At 38.5% G+C, this 18699-nt stretch overlaps 1 protein-coding gene across 1 annotated transcript in view; it reads right to left on the bottom strand.

Moving 5' to 3' along the window:
* Nucleotides 1–688: 688 nt before the first annotated feature.
* The window catches only part of cir1 (corepressor interacting with RBPJ, CIR1), a 31342-nt gene continuing 13331 nt past the window's right edge, over nt 689–18699 (bottom strand). The window contains exons 8-10 of the mRNA XM_059966692.1: nt 12880–12986; nt 7212–7297; nt 689–1724 (exon numbers count right to left, since the gene is read on the bottom strand). Coding sequence (XP_059822675.1) covers nt 1151–1724; nt 7212–7297; nt 12880–12986 — 767 coding nt within the window. The 3' untranslated portion in view covers nt 689–1150. The remainder of the gene's footprint in view (nt 1725–7211; nt 7298–12879; nt 12987–18699) is intronic.

Genomic DNA, 18699 nt, shown 5'->3' on the forward strand with positions numbered 1-18699 from the left:
AACTGCACAAGATTCATTAGTCAAGGGCCAGTGGGCACTAGCACAGTGTTGAAGAAATAAAAAGAACATAAACAAAAGAAATAAACAAAACTGTCTATTGCATACTGGTAGAGTATCTGCTACTTGGGTTTTAAACTTCATTTGCATTGACATTCCCATTAGACAACCTCCTGATCAACAAAGTGATTGAGTGAGATCACAGAGCAGGCAGGTGAGACTGAAGCATCCGTTCTAACATTTTAGTGGTAGTGGATAATAGTCTGCCAAAAAGGAGGACAATTGTGGTATGAAGTACAACACCAACACAGTTTGGTTGGACTGAACTTGAAGGCAGAAGAGGCCTCAGATGCTGGAATCTGGAGTAAAATACAAAATGCTGGAAATGGACAGTGGACATATTGGTTCTCAATCTCAAATGTTCACTGTCCATTTCCTTCCATAGATACTGCCTGACACACCAGGTTACCACAGTATTTTGTGTGCTGGGCTAAATAACTTGTCCACTGTTACAATTTCTGTATAACTGCTATTGTTACAGTCATTTTATACTAGAAAATGGTGGATACTAACAGATAAACAGGAGAAATCTGGAGGATACTTGCAAATAAAATGAACTATAATTACTACAAAAAATACATGAAAATAATATAGTTAAATTTGGAGAAAGGAGAAATAGTTACTGGTATCAATCTTTCATTGTAGACTTTATTCATTACACAAAAGTACAAATAATTACAAAGTCATTAACAACTTCTAGAAAAAAGTATGAAATAAAGTTCTAAATGAATCTGAAATTGCATCATACATCATCTCAATTACAACCAGAGAATAGAAAACTGAAATTGTAAAGAAAATAGCTGCACATCCTGAAAATGGGAAATTAAAACAAGAAGTTCCACAGATTGAGCTGAACCAAGAGAGAGAAATAGAGATTCAACATTTCATCAGGACACTGGCCTCAAAAATAATTGTTTCTCTTTCCATAGATGTTGCCAGATCTGCTAAGTTTATCCAGCATTTTCTGTAGTTTGACAGAACTGTAATTTTTATTTAGTTCATAGACTTCCAATTTTCTTATGACCTATCCCAACTTACTCTTTTTGTTTCTAATCTTTACCCTATATAAATCTCTTGGTTACTTTCTGGAGTCTTACTCTCTCTGCCTTTTATTTCCTGATGTGTATCTGGTACTTATAGTCTTCTCTTTGCAATGTGTGCTCTCATATCTACTAACATGCCTTTCATCAGAGAACTTTTCCCTACTGTAAATTGAATTTTGTATGTCCTTTTCTTCTACTTTTCCACGTGCATCTCTGGAATTGCTTCTACTTCGATGACTCTGCTCCCTGTCACTTTTGCTGCTATGTCTACTGCCTTTTTTACTTGTGCTTCTGTAATGCTTTCCATGGACTTTTGTGTCATCCTCTTCAGACCTGGAGTAACTGTTTGAATAAGTTTCATTCGGTTTTTGTTTAGAAACTCCTCCGTGTTTTTCGGAGCTGTGTTTATTGCCTGATGCTGAATCCCTCTCCCTCTTTAAATATTTATTTTTGCTGTGTGTTTCCTTTTTGCTGTGCGTTTCCTTCTTTTCATTTTCAGAATCACTTTCGCTGGAAGAGCTGGTAGTAGGTGGACTGCATTCTTTTTTCTTATGTTTCCTTTTCTTTTTCTTTTTTTGCTTTTCCTTCTTTCGTTTTTTCTTTTTTTCCAGGTGGTCAAGTTTCCTATTCAGAAGTTAAATCAGCAAATTTTATTTAAAATTGAATATAAAATATAACTGAAGAATATATATCCTCAGCACTTCCCCACTTTTGAACACTCTGAAGTGAAAATAGTCAAAAGATTACACAGTGACCAAGCAGATGTGTGGTTAGTAATGTCCTTCCCACTGGGATAGCAGAAATTTGTTTGAAGTGCAATTTCCAAAACACAATTTCCTCTTGAACAATATTATACATTTCAAAATACAAACACATTTTGTAGCTATTAAGCATGTAATCAAAGTTAACTATTCGGGCTGTCAATGCTGTTCTGTTTTGATCCGTTCAACATTTGACTGTTATTTACAAATGCTTGAAAAACTGTAATACTAGATTTGGCTGAAGAACATCATGTGGTGCTCAGCTTTTGCCATTGTGGTGAAACTGGAAAAAAGGAATTACAGCATTTTACACTCTTGTGCCTCATCTACTTGGCTGGGAACTCCAGGAGTGAAGCAGATTTACGAGGAGTGATTGATAAGTTCGTGGCCTAAGGTAGAAGGAGGTGAGAGCTGTATAACTCATCTCCTTCTCCCCTAGGCCACAAACTTATCAATCACCCTTGCTGTGGACACTTTCTGGAGGTCCAAGATTCATATGCTCCATGACTGCTGGACTGAGTGTGTAAATGTAGGAGGGGACTATGTTGAAAAATAAATGTGCTAAGTTTTCTAAAATTGACTCCTTTTACCTTAAACCACAAACTTATCAATCTCCTCTAGTAGTATAAAGTAATTCTCATTGAACAACCACTATTGCACACTGTAGAAATGTTCTCATTCAAATTATTCCATCTAGCAGGTCAGTTTAAAACCCACATCACTCACATAGTATCGAGTCTTCAGACAAAGATGAATTTCTGGGTGTGAGTCATGGGTATGGTTCAAAGCCAGATCCAGTTATGATGCTTATCTCAATAGTTATTCAGTGGAAAAATTGGTAACCAGATCTCAAACAAAATTTGCAAAATTAAAAATAATTCTTTAATATTGACAAAATATCACGAACCACAGGATGAACAGACCACACTACGTGTACCTTTTGACTACCACCATGCTGATAGAGAAATTGATGAAAGCCCATCAATACAGATCACTCATTAGTTCAGGGGATCGTAATACATTCAGAGTATTTTAATTGGCAAGAAGGGAAAAACTTGCCAGTGGGGTGGAAAAGCAAAATATGCCAACCAACAGCAGATGTCCTGAGGGTCTTGCAGACCAAGAACTGGTCAATGGGTGTGAACATTACAAATGCTTAAGTCAATGGAAGGATTGTCTAGCATTAAGCAGAGGAGCAGACATATTAGCATTCAAAATATGAGCAATGTAGATACTAAAGTTTTTATAGATAAGTGAGAAGCTGCATGTTTAGAGACAACAAAATAAATACAAAAATTTTGCAGATGTTAGATATCTGAAATAAGAGAAAATGTTGTTAACAATGTCCACCTCCCTAGGTACAGCTCAACCAGAAGGTTTTAATATTTTGTTTCTACATTAAGTATACAATAGAATTTGTTTCACTCAGCAGCATTGTTGATTTAACACTATTGAGACACTTGGCTCTGTCCCAACAGAAAATTGTATAGGAATTTATAAAATCATAAAGCTTATTTTTTTAAGCTTATAGCTTTCACCTCCCAGCAGAAATGTTGCAAAATCAGAGTATTCTACCAATCAACAAATGGTGTACTAGGAGGCAGACTGCCTATGTACAGGTGAGTGATAAATAGCAATGGAATTGGAAAAGGCAGACATTTAATGAATGATTTATGAATGTAGCTGATCATGTTGAGAGAGTACACAAAGGCTGTATTTGAACTTTTGTTAATTATTTGCTTAAATAATATAGATCAGAGATCTGTCAGTTTAAAATTTAGATCTGAATGGAGCAGACTCAACCACAGAAAGTCTGAATTTCACTTGTGACGAACAGTTAATATTTTTCTGGGTCCAAATTGATAATCTCTCACAGAAACAAACACACAAACAGAATGTGGACAACATGCAACTCTACACACATACTCACAGTTGTTAACTCAATTTCTTTCTGAAATAGTACAGCAAACTAATTGCATCACTAGAATGAAATGAGACAGACCAGCCAGAGTGACCCGAGCATCAGATTCAGGCATGGAAGAATCACACTCCTGGAACAGTACACTGTATAAATTCCTGTTGAAGAGCAGCTGTGGTAGCCCATTTAGGTCACTGGAACTCTTCATCCTTGAAATCATTTTAGTATACATATCTTTTCAGCATCCTCTCAGAATACTTCATGCCTTTTTCTAAAATGTTGCTCAGAACTCCATTGCAGCTACTCTAACATTACCTCCCAAATGTATAGCAACCGCCACCAATACAGAAATGTAAAAAAACCAGGTAAACGGAGTGGTGAAGGCGGCCTTTGGCACTCTTGCCTTAAATAGTCAGGGCACTGAGTATAGGAGTTAGGACATTATGTTGCAGCCGTTTGAGACAGTGAGGCTGTACCTACAGTATTATGCATGCTGTAGGTACAGTCTCACTGTTACCCTGTTATAGAGAAGAATTCATTAAGCTGTAAAGAATACAATGAAGATTTGCAAGAATATTGTCAGAACTCGAGGGTCTGAGATTGGACAGACTTGATTTCTTCGACTGGAAGAGAATGAGGAGTGACCTCAGAGAGGTGTATAAAATGAAGGAGGGGGAACCAATCAGCTAAATGTACTTAATCATTTTCCCCAGGAAAAAAGGATCAAAAATTAGAGTGCACTGGATTAAGGTCAGAGGAGAAAGATTTTAAAAAGGGGCCCAAAAGGCCACTTGCTTATACAGAGCATGCTGAGGCTTTACAAAGCATTGTCAGACTGCACCTGGAATATTGAGAGTAGTTTCAGGCCCTTTATCTAAGAAAAGATGTGCTGGAATTGAAGAAGGCCCAGAGGAGATTCACGAGAAGGATTTCGGGAATAAAAGGTTAACATATAAGAAGCATTTGATTGTTCCACATGTACTTGCCAGATTTTAGAAGAATGAGGAAGGGATCTCATTGAAAAGTGAAAAGCCTAGATGGAGTAGATGTGGAGAGGATGTTTCCCATAACAGGGGCATCTGGGACCAGACAGCATAGCCTCAGAATGAAGGAACAGCCATTTGGAGCAGAGATGAGGAAGAATTTCTTGAGCCAGAGGGTGATGAATCTGTGGAATTCATTGCCACAGACAGGTATGGAGGCCAAGTCATTGAGTATATTTAAAGCAGAGGTTGATAGGTTCTTAAATAGTCAGGAAGTCAAAGGCTATGCGCAGAAGCCAGCAAAATGGGGTTGAGAGGGATAATAAATCAGCCATGATGGAATGGCGGAGCAGACTCAATGGGTCAAATACTCTAATTCTGCTCCAATGTCTTACAGTAAGTGGAACAAGCTGCCAGAGGAAGTGGCAGAGGCATGTACAATAGCAACATTTGAAAGTCACTTAGATAGGTACATGGATAGGATACATTCAGAGGGATACGAGCCAAATGTAACTAGCTTAGATGGTTATATCAGTCAAAGTGGACAAATTAAGCCCACGGACATTTCTGTCCTAAATTACTGCTTCCAAATACCTGATTATTCTGGTTCTTCAAAAGCTTTTCCATCTATCCTATTATGGTCCTTGCTCAGACAACCAAGAGAGCATACTTTTGAATTCATAATTGTAGCTTTAAGGTTATCCACCTGTAACTATATGAACTATGCACACAAGTGCTAATGACATTTTTAAAAAAAAATCACTTACCACACTCACCTTTGTACTTCAGTGCCAAAGCTTGCTCCATGAAATACTGCACAGATTTGTCTTTGCTAAAAATACCATTTAACAATGGAGAATCACACAGTAAATCTAAATTATTTCTATATGCTGAGAATGGCTAAAATAGTTGATTTCTTTTTTGACATTTAAAGAAATATAATCTTCCTCAATTTATTACAATCTTATTTATATCCGGGATGGTAAAGCACAGTTAAGCAGCCATTGCGAAGTTGCAATAATGCCAAAAAATATTGTAAAGCAGATAAATACTTAATGAGTTTAAAAATCTAATTTTCTTCTTGTGATACAATTGCTTCTGGTGCTTTATGCTCCAATTACTTTGATTATCAGCAAAGGAAACTTCAGTTCCTGCAACATCATATTCTCAAGATGATGTTTCTGCTTTAACAGAAGTTTAACAAGAGGATATTTACTCCTTTTTATTAAAGTTTTATACCCCACCTTTGTGCTGCTACTTCCAAAGCTTCTGATGACATTACGCTTAGTGGAGAAATGTGAACGTGAACATAATGTGAACATAAATGATGAAGGTGTGTAGGACGATGAGGGCACAGAGATAAATGCATTGATTAACACAGTGTAATGATTCTGCTAGACAGTGCATAAGCTAGCACTCTCATCAGTGAAAGGTAAAATATACAGTAAATTTATCCATGATATTTTCAAAATTTGCAAACTGTTTCAAGATTAACTGGGTACGCTCACTTGAACTTCTAGTGCAGGAGACAACTTATATAAATCACTGGTTCTATTATGTATCTATATTTATCCAATCCAGTACTATTTCCCCTCAGTAATCTTATGGAAAAAAAACTTACATGAAACTTTTAACAGCTAAAGCTCTTTTTTTGACAGATTTTCATTTCCCCACACTTTGCAGAATGAAGCAAATCACAACTGCATCCCTGAACAGCTGAGTTCACATTTAAGGCTTCCTTCTGCCTTTCTAGGATTATTTTTAAAAAAGGACGTCAAGTCCACACATTCAGTTTTGGTACTATTAATCTCTAAACCCTTGTATAATTTTGGTGAATCTGCACTATGCCCACTCAAAGGCCAAAATATTCTTCCTGAGATGAAATACCTAGAAAGGAGTGCAGTACAATATATTTGGTCTAACCAGAGCTTCAGAGCAAAAGTACAAGTTCCACTCTTTAGTACACTGGTACCCTTGAGGTTTCCCTTATTCGAGCAACTTCAGTTCCCTATCTATCAGTTTCTGGTGATACCTGAATGGCAGTTCCTAAATCTCTTCACTCTTCCGTGTAATTTTTTCCAAAGCAAATATATCAAATGGCAATCTGGGAGATGATCACAATAAGGGTTTACTGGATATGAAGAAAGGCTTAGCGCAAATTCTATGTAAAATGAATCTCATTAGTAGGCATATGAAAGAATGAGCGCAGCTTTTAACATGTCTTCTCACTTTGCTTACTTCAGTATTTGCCTAGATTGCTGACTCAGATAAATTAACTGTATGTTTTAAAGCTTCATTGTTCCTGTGAGAAATGTCTATAGCAAAAACTCATGCATCAAGAATGGCACCAAGCAGAAAAACTATTCTATCCCGATTTCCAAGCCCTGCTGGAGAAAGAGAAGTTTTGGGAATTATCATCAACAATTTATAAAACTTTCTGACAACATACCTCAAAAGCTTCTGTTTTTGTTTAGTTGAAAGAGATTTTAAAAACTCCACCTCGGGATCATCATCATCTTCACTTGCAATGTATTCCTAAAAAAATCAGTGCCAAAATTACATTTTACTGTGGAAGGCAATTTCACGTATAATTCATTTACCTGGTTGCTATTTTCAGTGACTCTACAGAGCTATTATAAAAATAATTTAAAAAATAATGTTGGGAAAAATTTCCAAATAAGTATCATGTTGTCATCCAAACTAATTACATGCAAAGAAAATCTTCAAAAAGTTTATTTAAAAAGAAATTAAAATAATAATTAATTGTACGTTTTAAAGCTTCATTGTTCCTCTGAGAAATGTCTATAGCAAAAATTCATGCACTAAAAGAGCTTCTGAATTAGGCAAGATTGTCTACTGAAATTTCCAGAGTCAAGTACAGGATCTGTTTATGGTTAAAAATTGCTACAGATTCCTTGCACCAAACCCTCGAGTACAAAAACCCCTCACTGATCTGTTGGGAATTGAGTGGTGCTATGAAGCTTGTGAACCCTGTAGAATTTTCTCTATTTCTGCATAAATGTGACCTAAAATGTGTTCAGATCATCACGCATCTCCTAAAACTAGAAAAAGAGGACCCAATTTAAAAAAAACACTAAAAACATACTTGCTCAGTTATTTATTTATTAAGAAAAGTGATCCAGTGTTTGTTGGAAAAACTGTAAATCTTTGCTTTCAGTAACCGGTGATCAGTCCTGCACATCAGCTGAGGAGCTTTAGGCCATTCCTCTTTACAAAACTGCATTAACTGTGGGATCTCATCTCACTGATTGGAACACCTGATTCCAAACAGCAGAAGGCATTACCCCAGAGATTCAGACACGTTTTCCAACAAACACATGTAAAACTGAATCATTTTCTTCAATAAATAAATGAAGTAGTATGTTTTCTGTATAATTTATTTAATTGAGCTCTCCATTTGGTTTTAGAACTTACGTGAAGATGTGATCACACTTTAGATCATATTTATGCAGATATAGAGAAAATTCTACAGGGGTCAGAAACTTTCTAACACCACTGTATATGTTTCAGAGAATTGAGGCAGGGACCTTGCTGGGGGAGAGTGTGGTCAACAGGCAGGGACCAGTGAGCTTATGTGTTTGCTGTTCATCAGAAAATGCAGCTCAGTAGATAAATTGTTTTAATATGAAAATAAAGGAGTTCAAATAAATACTGGGAGTTTAAAATGGGAATGCTTTCCCACAACAGACAATCAGCCAAATTAAATTTTAAAGTCAGTGATAGACAAATCTGTATATGAAAAATGGGATCTAAAGAACCAGAATCAGGTTTAATATCACTGGTATATACCGTTAAATTTGTTGTTTTGCAGCAGCGGCACACTGCAATCCATAATAATAAACTATAAATTACAAAAAGAAATAGAGTATGCTTAAAAATAATTAGTACAAAAAGAGAGCAGAAACAATGTGATACTTTACATGGGTTCATTGTCTTTCCAGAAATTTAATGGCAGAGGGAAAGAAGCTATTCCTAAAATGACTACCTTCTCCTTGATGGCAGCAATGAGAAGACAGAATGTACTGGGTGATGGTGATATAGTCAAAAACTGAAAATGTGTGAACACTAAGCAGGTTTGTGTTTAGTGGCAGCATCAGAAGAGCTGTTGCTTCTTGGTTCCAGTGAAATCATGATGTCACGTGCTGACTGAACACTTGCATAGATTCCCTCCACTTAGTCCAGTGTCTTCCTGTACACCAAAAACGTGCAGGCTGGTAGGATTAATTGACCGATGTAAATTGCCCCTGATATGCAGGTAAATATTTGGACCTGGGAGTTGATAACAAGATGAGCAAAAAATGGTTAGGACAAGACTGGTGTGAAAAATGGGGTACTTAATGTTTTAAGTAGACTTGGGAGGTCAAAGGGTCTGTTTCTCTCTCTGAGGTCAGGCAGTAAAATAGACTCAATGTTCAGATCAATAATTCTTCACTAAAACTGATAGAACAGTGGTTTCCAAAATGGGAGACATTGCCACCACAGTCCCTGGGGGCAATAAAGATTAAGGGGATAGTGGAGGGCAAAATCAGTAGCGGGGGAGGGGGGAAGCTGAGGGATTACAGGCTTAACAAATTACTTATTATAAATGTTTGACCCTTAGTGCCTCATAATTGATTACAATGATCACGTAATCACCTCATCTCTTGCTAAGCCCCAGTTCTCTTAGACTCTGCTTGAAGCACATCAATGTGACACTTTTGTATTTGACATATCATGAGAAATCTGGACTGAAGAAATTATCTGGCCCACACATTACCGTCTTTCACTGCTGTAGTACTGTGTTAGCTAGTCCGATTCCCATACTCTAATCAGTGACACATTACCTCATTGAATGTCATACTCTAATTCACAGGAAAAGTTCAGAAGCAGAACAAATGAAAAAGTGTAGACAGTAAAGTGTGGAGTGTCTGAAACATAGATTTATACGAGCACCACACAACCAAAGTGTCTGTTATGTGAGAAAGTACTGATTAGTGAGGGTTACAGGGAGAAGACAGGAGAATGGAGCTGAGAGGGAAAATGGATCAGCCATGATGAAATGGCAAAAAGACTTGACCGGCCAAATGGCCTAATTCTGCTCCCATCTTATAATCATATGGTCACTGTGAAATTCACAGATAACATCTTGTCGCAAAAAACCTAAGTGATCAGTTGCACAAATCACTAAATACTGTTAATACATCGGTAAATAAAATCCCATGCTCTCAATTCTCAGCTATTTTGAGAGCTTTGTACTGAGAATGATGAACAGTTTGAATGCTTGTTGTTGCACACAGAAATCAGTTGGCTCTCAAAAGGAAACTGCCTGAGATGCTTTTTGAAACTGTGATCAAATTGTTTGATGAATGGAATGCTTCATTCAATAATCAACTCATGAATATTAGACATGATATTCCTATTTGTCAGAATTATTCACAAAGTTTAATGTAATCAATCTTTAATTGCAAGGAAAATTATGAGAATCTTAACAGTCAAATCAGTCATCTCCACATTTCTGTCCAAGTTATCTGATTTAAGTGCAACACTGGCCATCACAATGTTTTCCAGTTTCTGAGCCTCTGAGTTGGAAGAGAAAGTAAGAATACCAGATGATGATCTTCAAGTATACTGTGTCCACCTGGGTGAGCTGTATAAAGACATGTCAGAGAGATTTCAGGACTTTCTCTCGATCCAAATTCCAGATGGGGTAAAATTCATTGCTGAACACTTGTAATACGGAATTAAGAAGAAGGATGAAGGAAGAACTGATCATGCTACAAAATGACTTTGAGCTGAAGCCAGGGTTCAAAACATCATAAAGACTTTTGGTTGCAGAAAGGAATCTCTCAACACTATCCTGCATTGTGGAAAAAAGTCAAGATGTTGATGATTGCCTTTCCAACATCAAATGTAGTGGCGTGTGGTTCAGTGCAGTCGCACAACTTATTTCAAAGCAACAGAACAGACCGCATATTACTGAACGTGGGGATCTGAGTGCAATTCAGCCTGATGCTGAGAAGTACCCAGTCCATCCATCTCAATGAAAGATGATAAAGGTAGTGAAGTACTGATTAGCTGGACTAATATACTCTCTAAAATTAATATAAATTGTTTTTATTGTAAATAAAGTAATTTATTTGTAGCTCCCAATAGATTTGAATAATTTTTGCTATTATTTGTCACTGCTTTCAATATGCAGTTTGTATTTTCTTTCACTACACACAGTAAATCGAATTTTTTAATATAGTTTCAGTGTATGCCAGAAATTCAAGAGTGTCGGGGGTAGAAGTGAGTGTAATTGCAGTTAGTAAGGAGAAGGTGCTTGGGAAGCTGAAAGGTCTGAAGATAGATAGGTCACCTGGACCAGATGGACTACACCCAAGGTTCTGAAACACGTAGTTGAAGAGATTGTGGAAACATTAATAGTGATCTTTCAATAATCACTAGATTCTAGTATGGTTCTGGAGGACTAGAAAATTGCAAATGTCATTCCACTCTAAGAAGAGAGAGAAGGAGAAAAAAGAATATTAAAGGCCAGTTAGCCTGATTTCAGTGATTGGGAAGATGTTGGAGTCCATTATTAAGGATGAGATTTCAGGCTACTTGGAGGCACATGATAAAATAGGTCAAAATCAGCACGATTATCTTCAGGGGAAATCATGCCTGACAAACCTGTTAGAATTCTTTGAGGAAATAACAGGCAGGACAGACAAAGGAGAGTCAGTGGATGTTGTTTACCTGGATTTTCAGAAGGTCTTTAACAAGGTTCTGCACAAGGCTGCTAAACAAGAGAAGAGCCCATGGTACTACAGGAAAGATACTAGCATGGATAGAAGATTGGCTGAATGACAGGAGGCAAAGAATGGGAATAAAGGGAGCCTATTCCTAGTTGGCTACCAGTGACTAATTATGTCCCACAGGGGTCTGCTGTTGGGACCACTTCTTTTCATGTTATATGTCAAAGACTTGGATGATGGAATTGAAGACTTTATGGTTAAGTTTGCAAATGATACAAAGATAGGTGGAGGACAGGTAGTGTTGAGGAAGCAGGGAGTATGTAGAAGGACTTAGACAGATTAGGAGACTGGGCGAAGAAGTGGCAGATGGAATACAGTGTAGGGAAGTGTATGTTCATGCACTTTGGTCGAAGGAATAAACTATTTCTAAATGGGGATAAAATTCAAAAGTCAGAGATACAAAGGAACTTGGGATGTAATGCTGAGGCTTTTTAAGGCATTAGTCAGACTGCACCTGGATATTGTGACCAGTTTTGGGCCCTTTATCTAAGAAAAGATGTAATGGCTTTGGAGAGGGTCCAGAAGAGGTTCACAAGAATAATTCTGAGAATCAAAAGGTTAATGAGGAAGGGATCTCATTGAAGCCTATTAGATATTGAAAGGCCAAGATACAGTGGGTGTGGAGACAATGTTTCCTTTAGTGGGGGAGTTGAGGACCAGAATGCACACCCTCAAAATAGAGGGATGTCCATTTAGAACAGGGATGAGAAGGAATTTCTTTAACCCGAGGGTGATGAATCTGTGGAATTCATTCCCTGGGAAAGATGTGGAAGCCAGGTCATTGGATATACTTAAAGTGGAGGTTGATAGGCTCTTGATTAATAAGGGCATCAGAGGTTACAGGAAGAAGACAGAAGAATGGGGTTGAGAGGGATAATAAATCAGCCATAACGGAATGGTGGAGCAGACTCAAGGGGTCAAGTGCTCTTTTATCTTACGGCAGGGGTTCCCAATCTGGGGTTCACATTGAGAATCACTGTCACACGACAAAAGAGCAGAGCTATGTCATTTGCCCCCTTGCTGACTGGTATTGGTCCATGGCATAAAAATGGTGGGGCATCCCCGTTTTGTGGTCTTAAAATACAGCCACATCAAAGATACAAAGAAGTTACAAGAGGCAATAAATACTTGTCCCAAATAAATATCGTGTTCAAAATAAAAGTACTAAGTTGCTTCATGAAATGTCTAAGAACTAAAGTAACTATTTCAAATCCACTGCCTTCCCAGTAACATGCTCCAGAACAGTAGTATCCATTTTTATTATTGAAGCCAAAATTATTTTCTGATTTAAAAAATCAGTTTCATTAACTTTGGCAATACCTGTGATGGATCATTTGGAGTTGATTTCTTCCCCAATACACTCTGCTTTAGTGCAAATCCACTGTTCCTCATCTCTGCCATCAGCTCTGCAGGGTGCATTGATGGACCTGTTTGAAAATAATTTCAAAGTTTTAAACAACTCTCTGGATTTAGGATTTATTTCATGATCTGATAATTATTTGCTGGTTTGCTTACAATGAAACCTCAGGATATGTCACTCCCATGATTTTCTGTTGTTCTTTACAATTGCTGCTACGTGGCAAACAGGGTTACACAATGGTGCAGAAGTTAGTGCCAAATCTTCAGGGACCTAAGTTTCATGCTCAGACATTGCAAAGACTTACCCCTTAGTGTAGTCAATGGCAAACAGAATCAAAAAGTTTTTAAGCATATGTGATACCCAAGGTTGTAAAGGTACAGGGCAAGGAGAAGGAATGGAATGAGAAGTCTGTGGAATGAGGGATAAGTGAAATGTAGGAATAGGATATTGTCAGATTTTGGTTTTGGCCTCACCATCTGCCCAGTAATAGGTGTCCTGGCTCTTTCACAGGGTAAAGTGAGGCAGCCAAGACTGGAATTTTTGTTTTCTGCCCCTTATGCCACTGGCGTTCAGGACAGAATGAAGGTTGTCCATCTCTGGCCGTGTTCAGGGCTCCTTCATCGTGCCAGCAGCTTCCTCTCAGCTTTCATTACTTTCAGTTATGCAAGTTCCAGGTGGAGACTCAGGAAAACCGCCGCAATCAGAGGCAGAAGGATTCCTCATCGCTGTTTCCATACCAATTTTGTTCTATCAGTCTGGGTTGTTATCCCCGAGCTGAACCTGGAGGACCAATGGACCACTCTTAAGTCCAGCCTCTACCTCTTGACCTGTTTGGCATGGGTGCCCACACCAAGAGTCAAACCACAATCCCCTAACTTCAGCCAGTATAGCTTTCTGGATCATGAAGCATGCAAACCTCCAAACCACAACCAGGTTGTGCTCCACTTGGAAGAAGACTGCAGAATGAGTGAATTGCTAATATGCTTGCATTTATGTGTCTCGAGTGTTAAGTGAATGTTAAGTGTCTTGAGCAAACTCTGAGTTGTGGATGTGAGGCTTGCAGCAACACTAAGCACGTAAGTAGTAGGAGATAAATCATTATAAGTGTTCCTACCCAAAGTTTAAGTTAGCAATGCAGTTGGTTGAATCAGCCAAAAACAAATTATTAATTAACCTTCATAATGTATTAGGTCACTGTCTCACAATAAATCATTGCCATATGACAACTACTTCACTGCCACCTATACAATATGTACCTGGAAGGCTTCTGGGCATCCTCAAGAAAGTGTCCTTCTCCACCTCTTATACAAAATCTTACATATAGTACAGAAAAACAAAGTGGGCACTCTCCCATTTTAGGTGATTCTATCACCTGTTTCAAAAAGCTTCTCCTTTAAGATTTACAGGCTAGGTTAATAGTGCAGACTAGCTCCTTCTTGTCATTACTGAATTGGACACCCCATGGTAGTAAACCAATAAACAGTACTTTTACATCAGCCAGCAGCATTAAGTTGGTATGCTGTCTGCACTGAAAACAGCAGCAGTAGATTAATCCCATATCCCAATCATGTAAAACAAATAAAACTGCAGATGCTGTATCTGAAATTTAACATACCTACACTTGCAACAAATATCACTGAAGGGACACAAGCAGCAAACTTAGCTAATTTAGTATTCCTAACTTAGCTAATTGCAGCACCCGTTTAGTGTTTAATCAACTAAATCAGCAAAGACCAGTGGCTAAAATTTAATTCTGTCAAGTTTGTTGGTGATAATCTAATGGTCATGAAGATGGTTTGTTAAAAATTGTTGGAGCACAATAAATATAATCTTTCAAATATCTTTAAGGAAATCCTCGATGACTCAAATTTAATCTGCACAGTGACAAAAATCTGTATAATATCTGTCACAATTAAGTGATCAGAACTCTCAAACTATCATTGGTCATACACTGAATTTGTCTTCAAAACAGAAAATATAGATACTGTATGCTGCTCCACCCACCCACGCTCAGTGGCTCAGGGACATCATGTCCAGTCTACACCTTGAGGAGATCCACTACTCAATCCTCAATTTGGAAATAAAGTTCCAAAAGGTGCAGGGACCCTTTCTTGAATATTTTCAAAATTCCCAGCCAGACTAAAGGTCCATTCTCTCTCCCTTTCCTCAGTACATAAATCCCTGCCCTCCAGCATTTTCCGGTAAAACTCTTTGTACTCAGATTTGTTATCATACAACAGCCTATGTATTAGAAAAATACACCTTCTCTGTACCAATGCAGCTCTGTGGGGACAAAGGCTCTTTTTAACCCTTTTCGCCAATGCACTGATGGCTTGGAGTTGGGGACTGGGAGGGGTGGGGTGATAATGCTTGTACTATAGGTGCATCTCTTTCATGAATGTGAATTGTACATTTGTTATGCACTGCACAATTCTCCTTTACACTATGTTCTCTTTATTTAAAAAAAACAAAGATATATACTGTACCCATTCTCACATGGCTGTAATTAAAATATGTTTGCTGTCAAACTAGAAGTACCTATATTCAGAATCAAGATCAAATTACAGCTTCAAATTAATTAAAGCTTAATTTAATTACATGAATGAAGTTATGTAGACATTCTTAAATTACTATTCCTTTATATAGTGCATCTGTTGGGCACTTTGGAAAAATAAAGCCGATATGATGTTGATGAGATCGCAATGAACTTACTTAGAGCACCAGAACAATCTTCAAAGGGAAGCAGTACCAGACAAACAAGATGTAAACTGGTCTTCCTCTATAATTTACCGTTGGGTATTTGGATGATGACTGATAACACCTGGGTGGCAACACCTGCAAATGGATTCTCAACTTCCTGGCCTATTGACCGCAATTAGCAAGGATGGGCAGTAACATCTTACCCACATTATTCTCAACAAGCTCCACAAGGTTGTGCCCTCAACCCCCTAGTTACTCCATGTAAACTTATGACTGCGTGGCTAGATTCTGCACCTATTCCATCTGCAAACATCCACTGAAGTAGGTCGTATCTCAAATAACAATGAGCCAGAGTAGAAGGAGATGGAGAGTTCACTGATATGGTATTATGACAAGGGGAGGGGGGGGGGGGGTTGCGCACATGCTCCTGCTTACATCAATGGTGACAGATTCAAGTTTCTAGAGTTAACATCAATATCTTTTCCTGATCCAATCACGTAGGTTTTATTTGATGCAATTCCTATCTGGATGCATCACAATTTGCATGGCAACTGCTGTACATGTGACTGCAAGAAATTGCAGTGAGTTGTGGATACAGGTAAGCACATCATGGAAATCAGCTTCTCATCTAAGGACTGATGCTCTCATTGCATCAGTAAAGCAGTCAGTGTATGCAAAGGCCCACCCACTCAAGACTTTCTCTCTTTTTTCCTCTTCCACCAGGCAGAAGATACAAACACATGAAAGCATGCACCACCAGGCTCAAGTACAGCTTCGACTCCACTGTTAATACAAGACCATCAGATATACAATCAGAATTGGCCCGTCAAGTCTGCTCCACCATTTCATCATGGCTGATACATTTTTCCTCTCAGCCCCAATCTCCTGCCTTCTCCCTGTACCCCTTCATGCCCTGACCGTCCAAGAATCTATCAACCTCTGCCTTGAACGTACATACAGGCTTGGCCTCCACAGCTGCCTGTGATAATGAATTCCACAGACTCACCACTCTCTGGCTAAAGAAATTACTTCTCATCTCCATTCTAGAAGTATGCCCCTCTCTTCTGAGGATGCGCCTTCTGGTCTAGGACTCTCCCACCACAGGAAACATCTTCTCCACATTCAGAGCTGTTCACCATTTGATAAGTTTCAATAAGGCCACCCCTTCTGAATTTCAGTGAATACAGGCCCAGAGCCACCAAACGCTCTTTACATGACAAGCCATTCAAACTATTAAATAATTCCCTGGCACACCAAGTTGGACTCTTAATCTCACAACCTACCTCATTATGATATATCACCTCATTATTTACCTGCAATACACTTACTCTGTAGCTGTTTCGCATTATTATTTTTACCTTGTTTTACTTCGATGCACTGTGTAATGATCTGATCAGTACAAACAGAATGCAAGACAAGCTTTTCACTCTATCTCAGTATATGTGACAATAATAAATGAAAACTAAAACCAAATTTAGTGGAAGTAAAAAGAGAGGCTCTCAAAGTTAGCAGTCGTGAGAACAAAACACGTATTCAGGAATGAAGTTCCATAGCATACAATTTGTAGTAGAAAAACATGTTTATCAGAGTGAGTAATCAAATGAATAGAAACACAGATGATTGAAGGAAGGGCACCAAGGAGAATCGGAGTAATCAGCAGGGTTATGTATGTTTCAGAAATCAAACAGAAAGGCACTATGCAAGTTTTTTTTTTAAACTGCACTGTGAACTTTATTCCTATTTATATTATCATTTGCCACTTTATCCACAAGATTCTATGAAAAGAACAGATGCCAAATTGGGCAGCAGTTTATAAAATTTACTAAAACGAATGTGCTGCCACGAGGACAAAGTAATTAGCATCTTGAAATATTTTGAGTGGATCATTCTGGTTAAGATGGTGCTGAGCTGTCCAATGTAGTGGCTCAGATTTAGCCATTTTATATTTAGGTTTGTAGGGATGATTTTTGGGACAAGAATGAACAGTGGGGGTCCTTCACACATACCAACAGACAAAGGGCAGCAATTCCCTTTGGGAGTTCGGGACATCAGGTGCTGAGGAAACCAGCAATCCCCAGGTTGGAGAGACTCTAGCTGGAGGTTTATACAGATGCGAGTCAAGAGGGCAAGCAACAGCCCCAGCACCCGGCTCACCAGAGATGGTGGTCTACTTGAAGGACCGACACCCGTCATTGGTGAGTCCTGGGGTCAAGGTCTGAAGGTCAAACCCACGATCAGCAAGTCCTGGGGTCGAGACCCAGAGGGTGAAGCCAAAGGTCGAAGTTGAGAGCTGTGTCAGGAGGCCTGTTGAGTCTGTGAGTTTGGAGCAAGGACCAGAGGCTGGAAGTTCATTGACTGGGCCAAAGGACAGGAGGTGATCTTGCCTGGGACGGAGGCCAGTTTGTGTGAGGGGGAACAGCACTTTGTTTTGTTGTTGCTGTTTCTGTTGCTCTGCTGAACATTGTGGGCATGCTCTGTTGATGCCAGGAAGTGTGGCAACACTTGTAGGCTGTCCCCATCTATCTTGGGTGTGCTGGATTTTTAATACAAAGGACATTTCACTTCATGTTTCGACGCACAAGTGAGAAATAAATCAGAAATTTTACCAGTAGCTTCATTTATACAATGAACTGCATGAAATTCACTAATTACAAATACTAGAGCATAGATTTGAGGTGAGAGGGGATGTTCAAAGGAGATTGATGCCATTTAAAAAAAATATATATATACAAGAGTGGAAAGTGCCTGGAACATGCAGGTGGCAGAAGCAGATATGACAGTCAGCTACTGAAGCATTTATTCAGCAGACACAGGCAGGGGATGTATGCTTATAGAACATGTGCAAGCAGATGGAATTAGTTTAAATCAGCACCATGGTTGGAGCAGACATCATGGGCCAGAACATCTGTTTGTGTGCTGTTGTGTACCATGTTCTATGCATCTGTGCCACAATAGTGCCCAAGTGTACTTCTACTTAAAATATTAGAACAACACAATTCTGAGAGCGGGAGGCAGGTATGAAACATTTAAAGTTTAAAAGGTCAAAATTCCTGGAATATCATTTTTCAATGGCTATAAAA

This window comes from Hypanus sabinus, chromosome 4 (assembly GCF_030144855.1).
Source record: "Hypanus sabinus isolate sHypSab1 chromosome 4, sHypSab1.hap1, whole genome shotgun sequence".
Classification (NCBI taxonomy): Eukaryota; Metazoa; Chordata; class Chondrichthyes; order Myliobatiformes; family Dasyatidae; genus Hypanus; species Hypanus sabinus.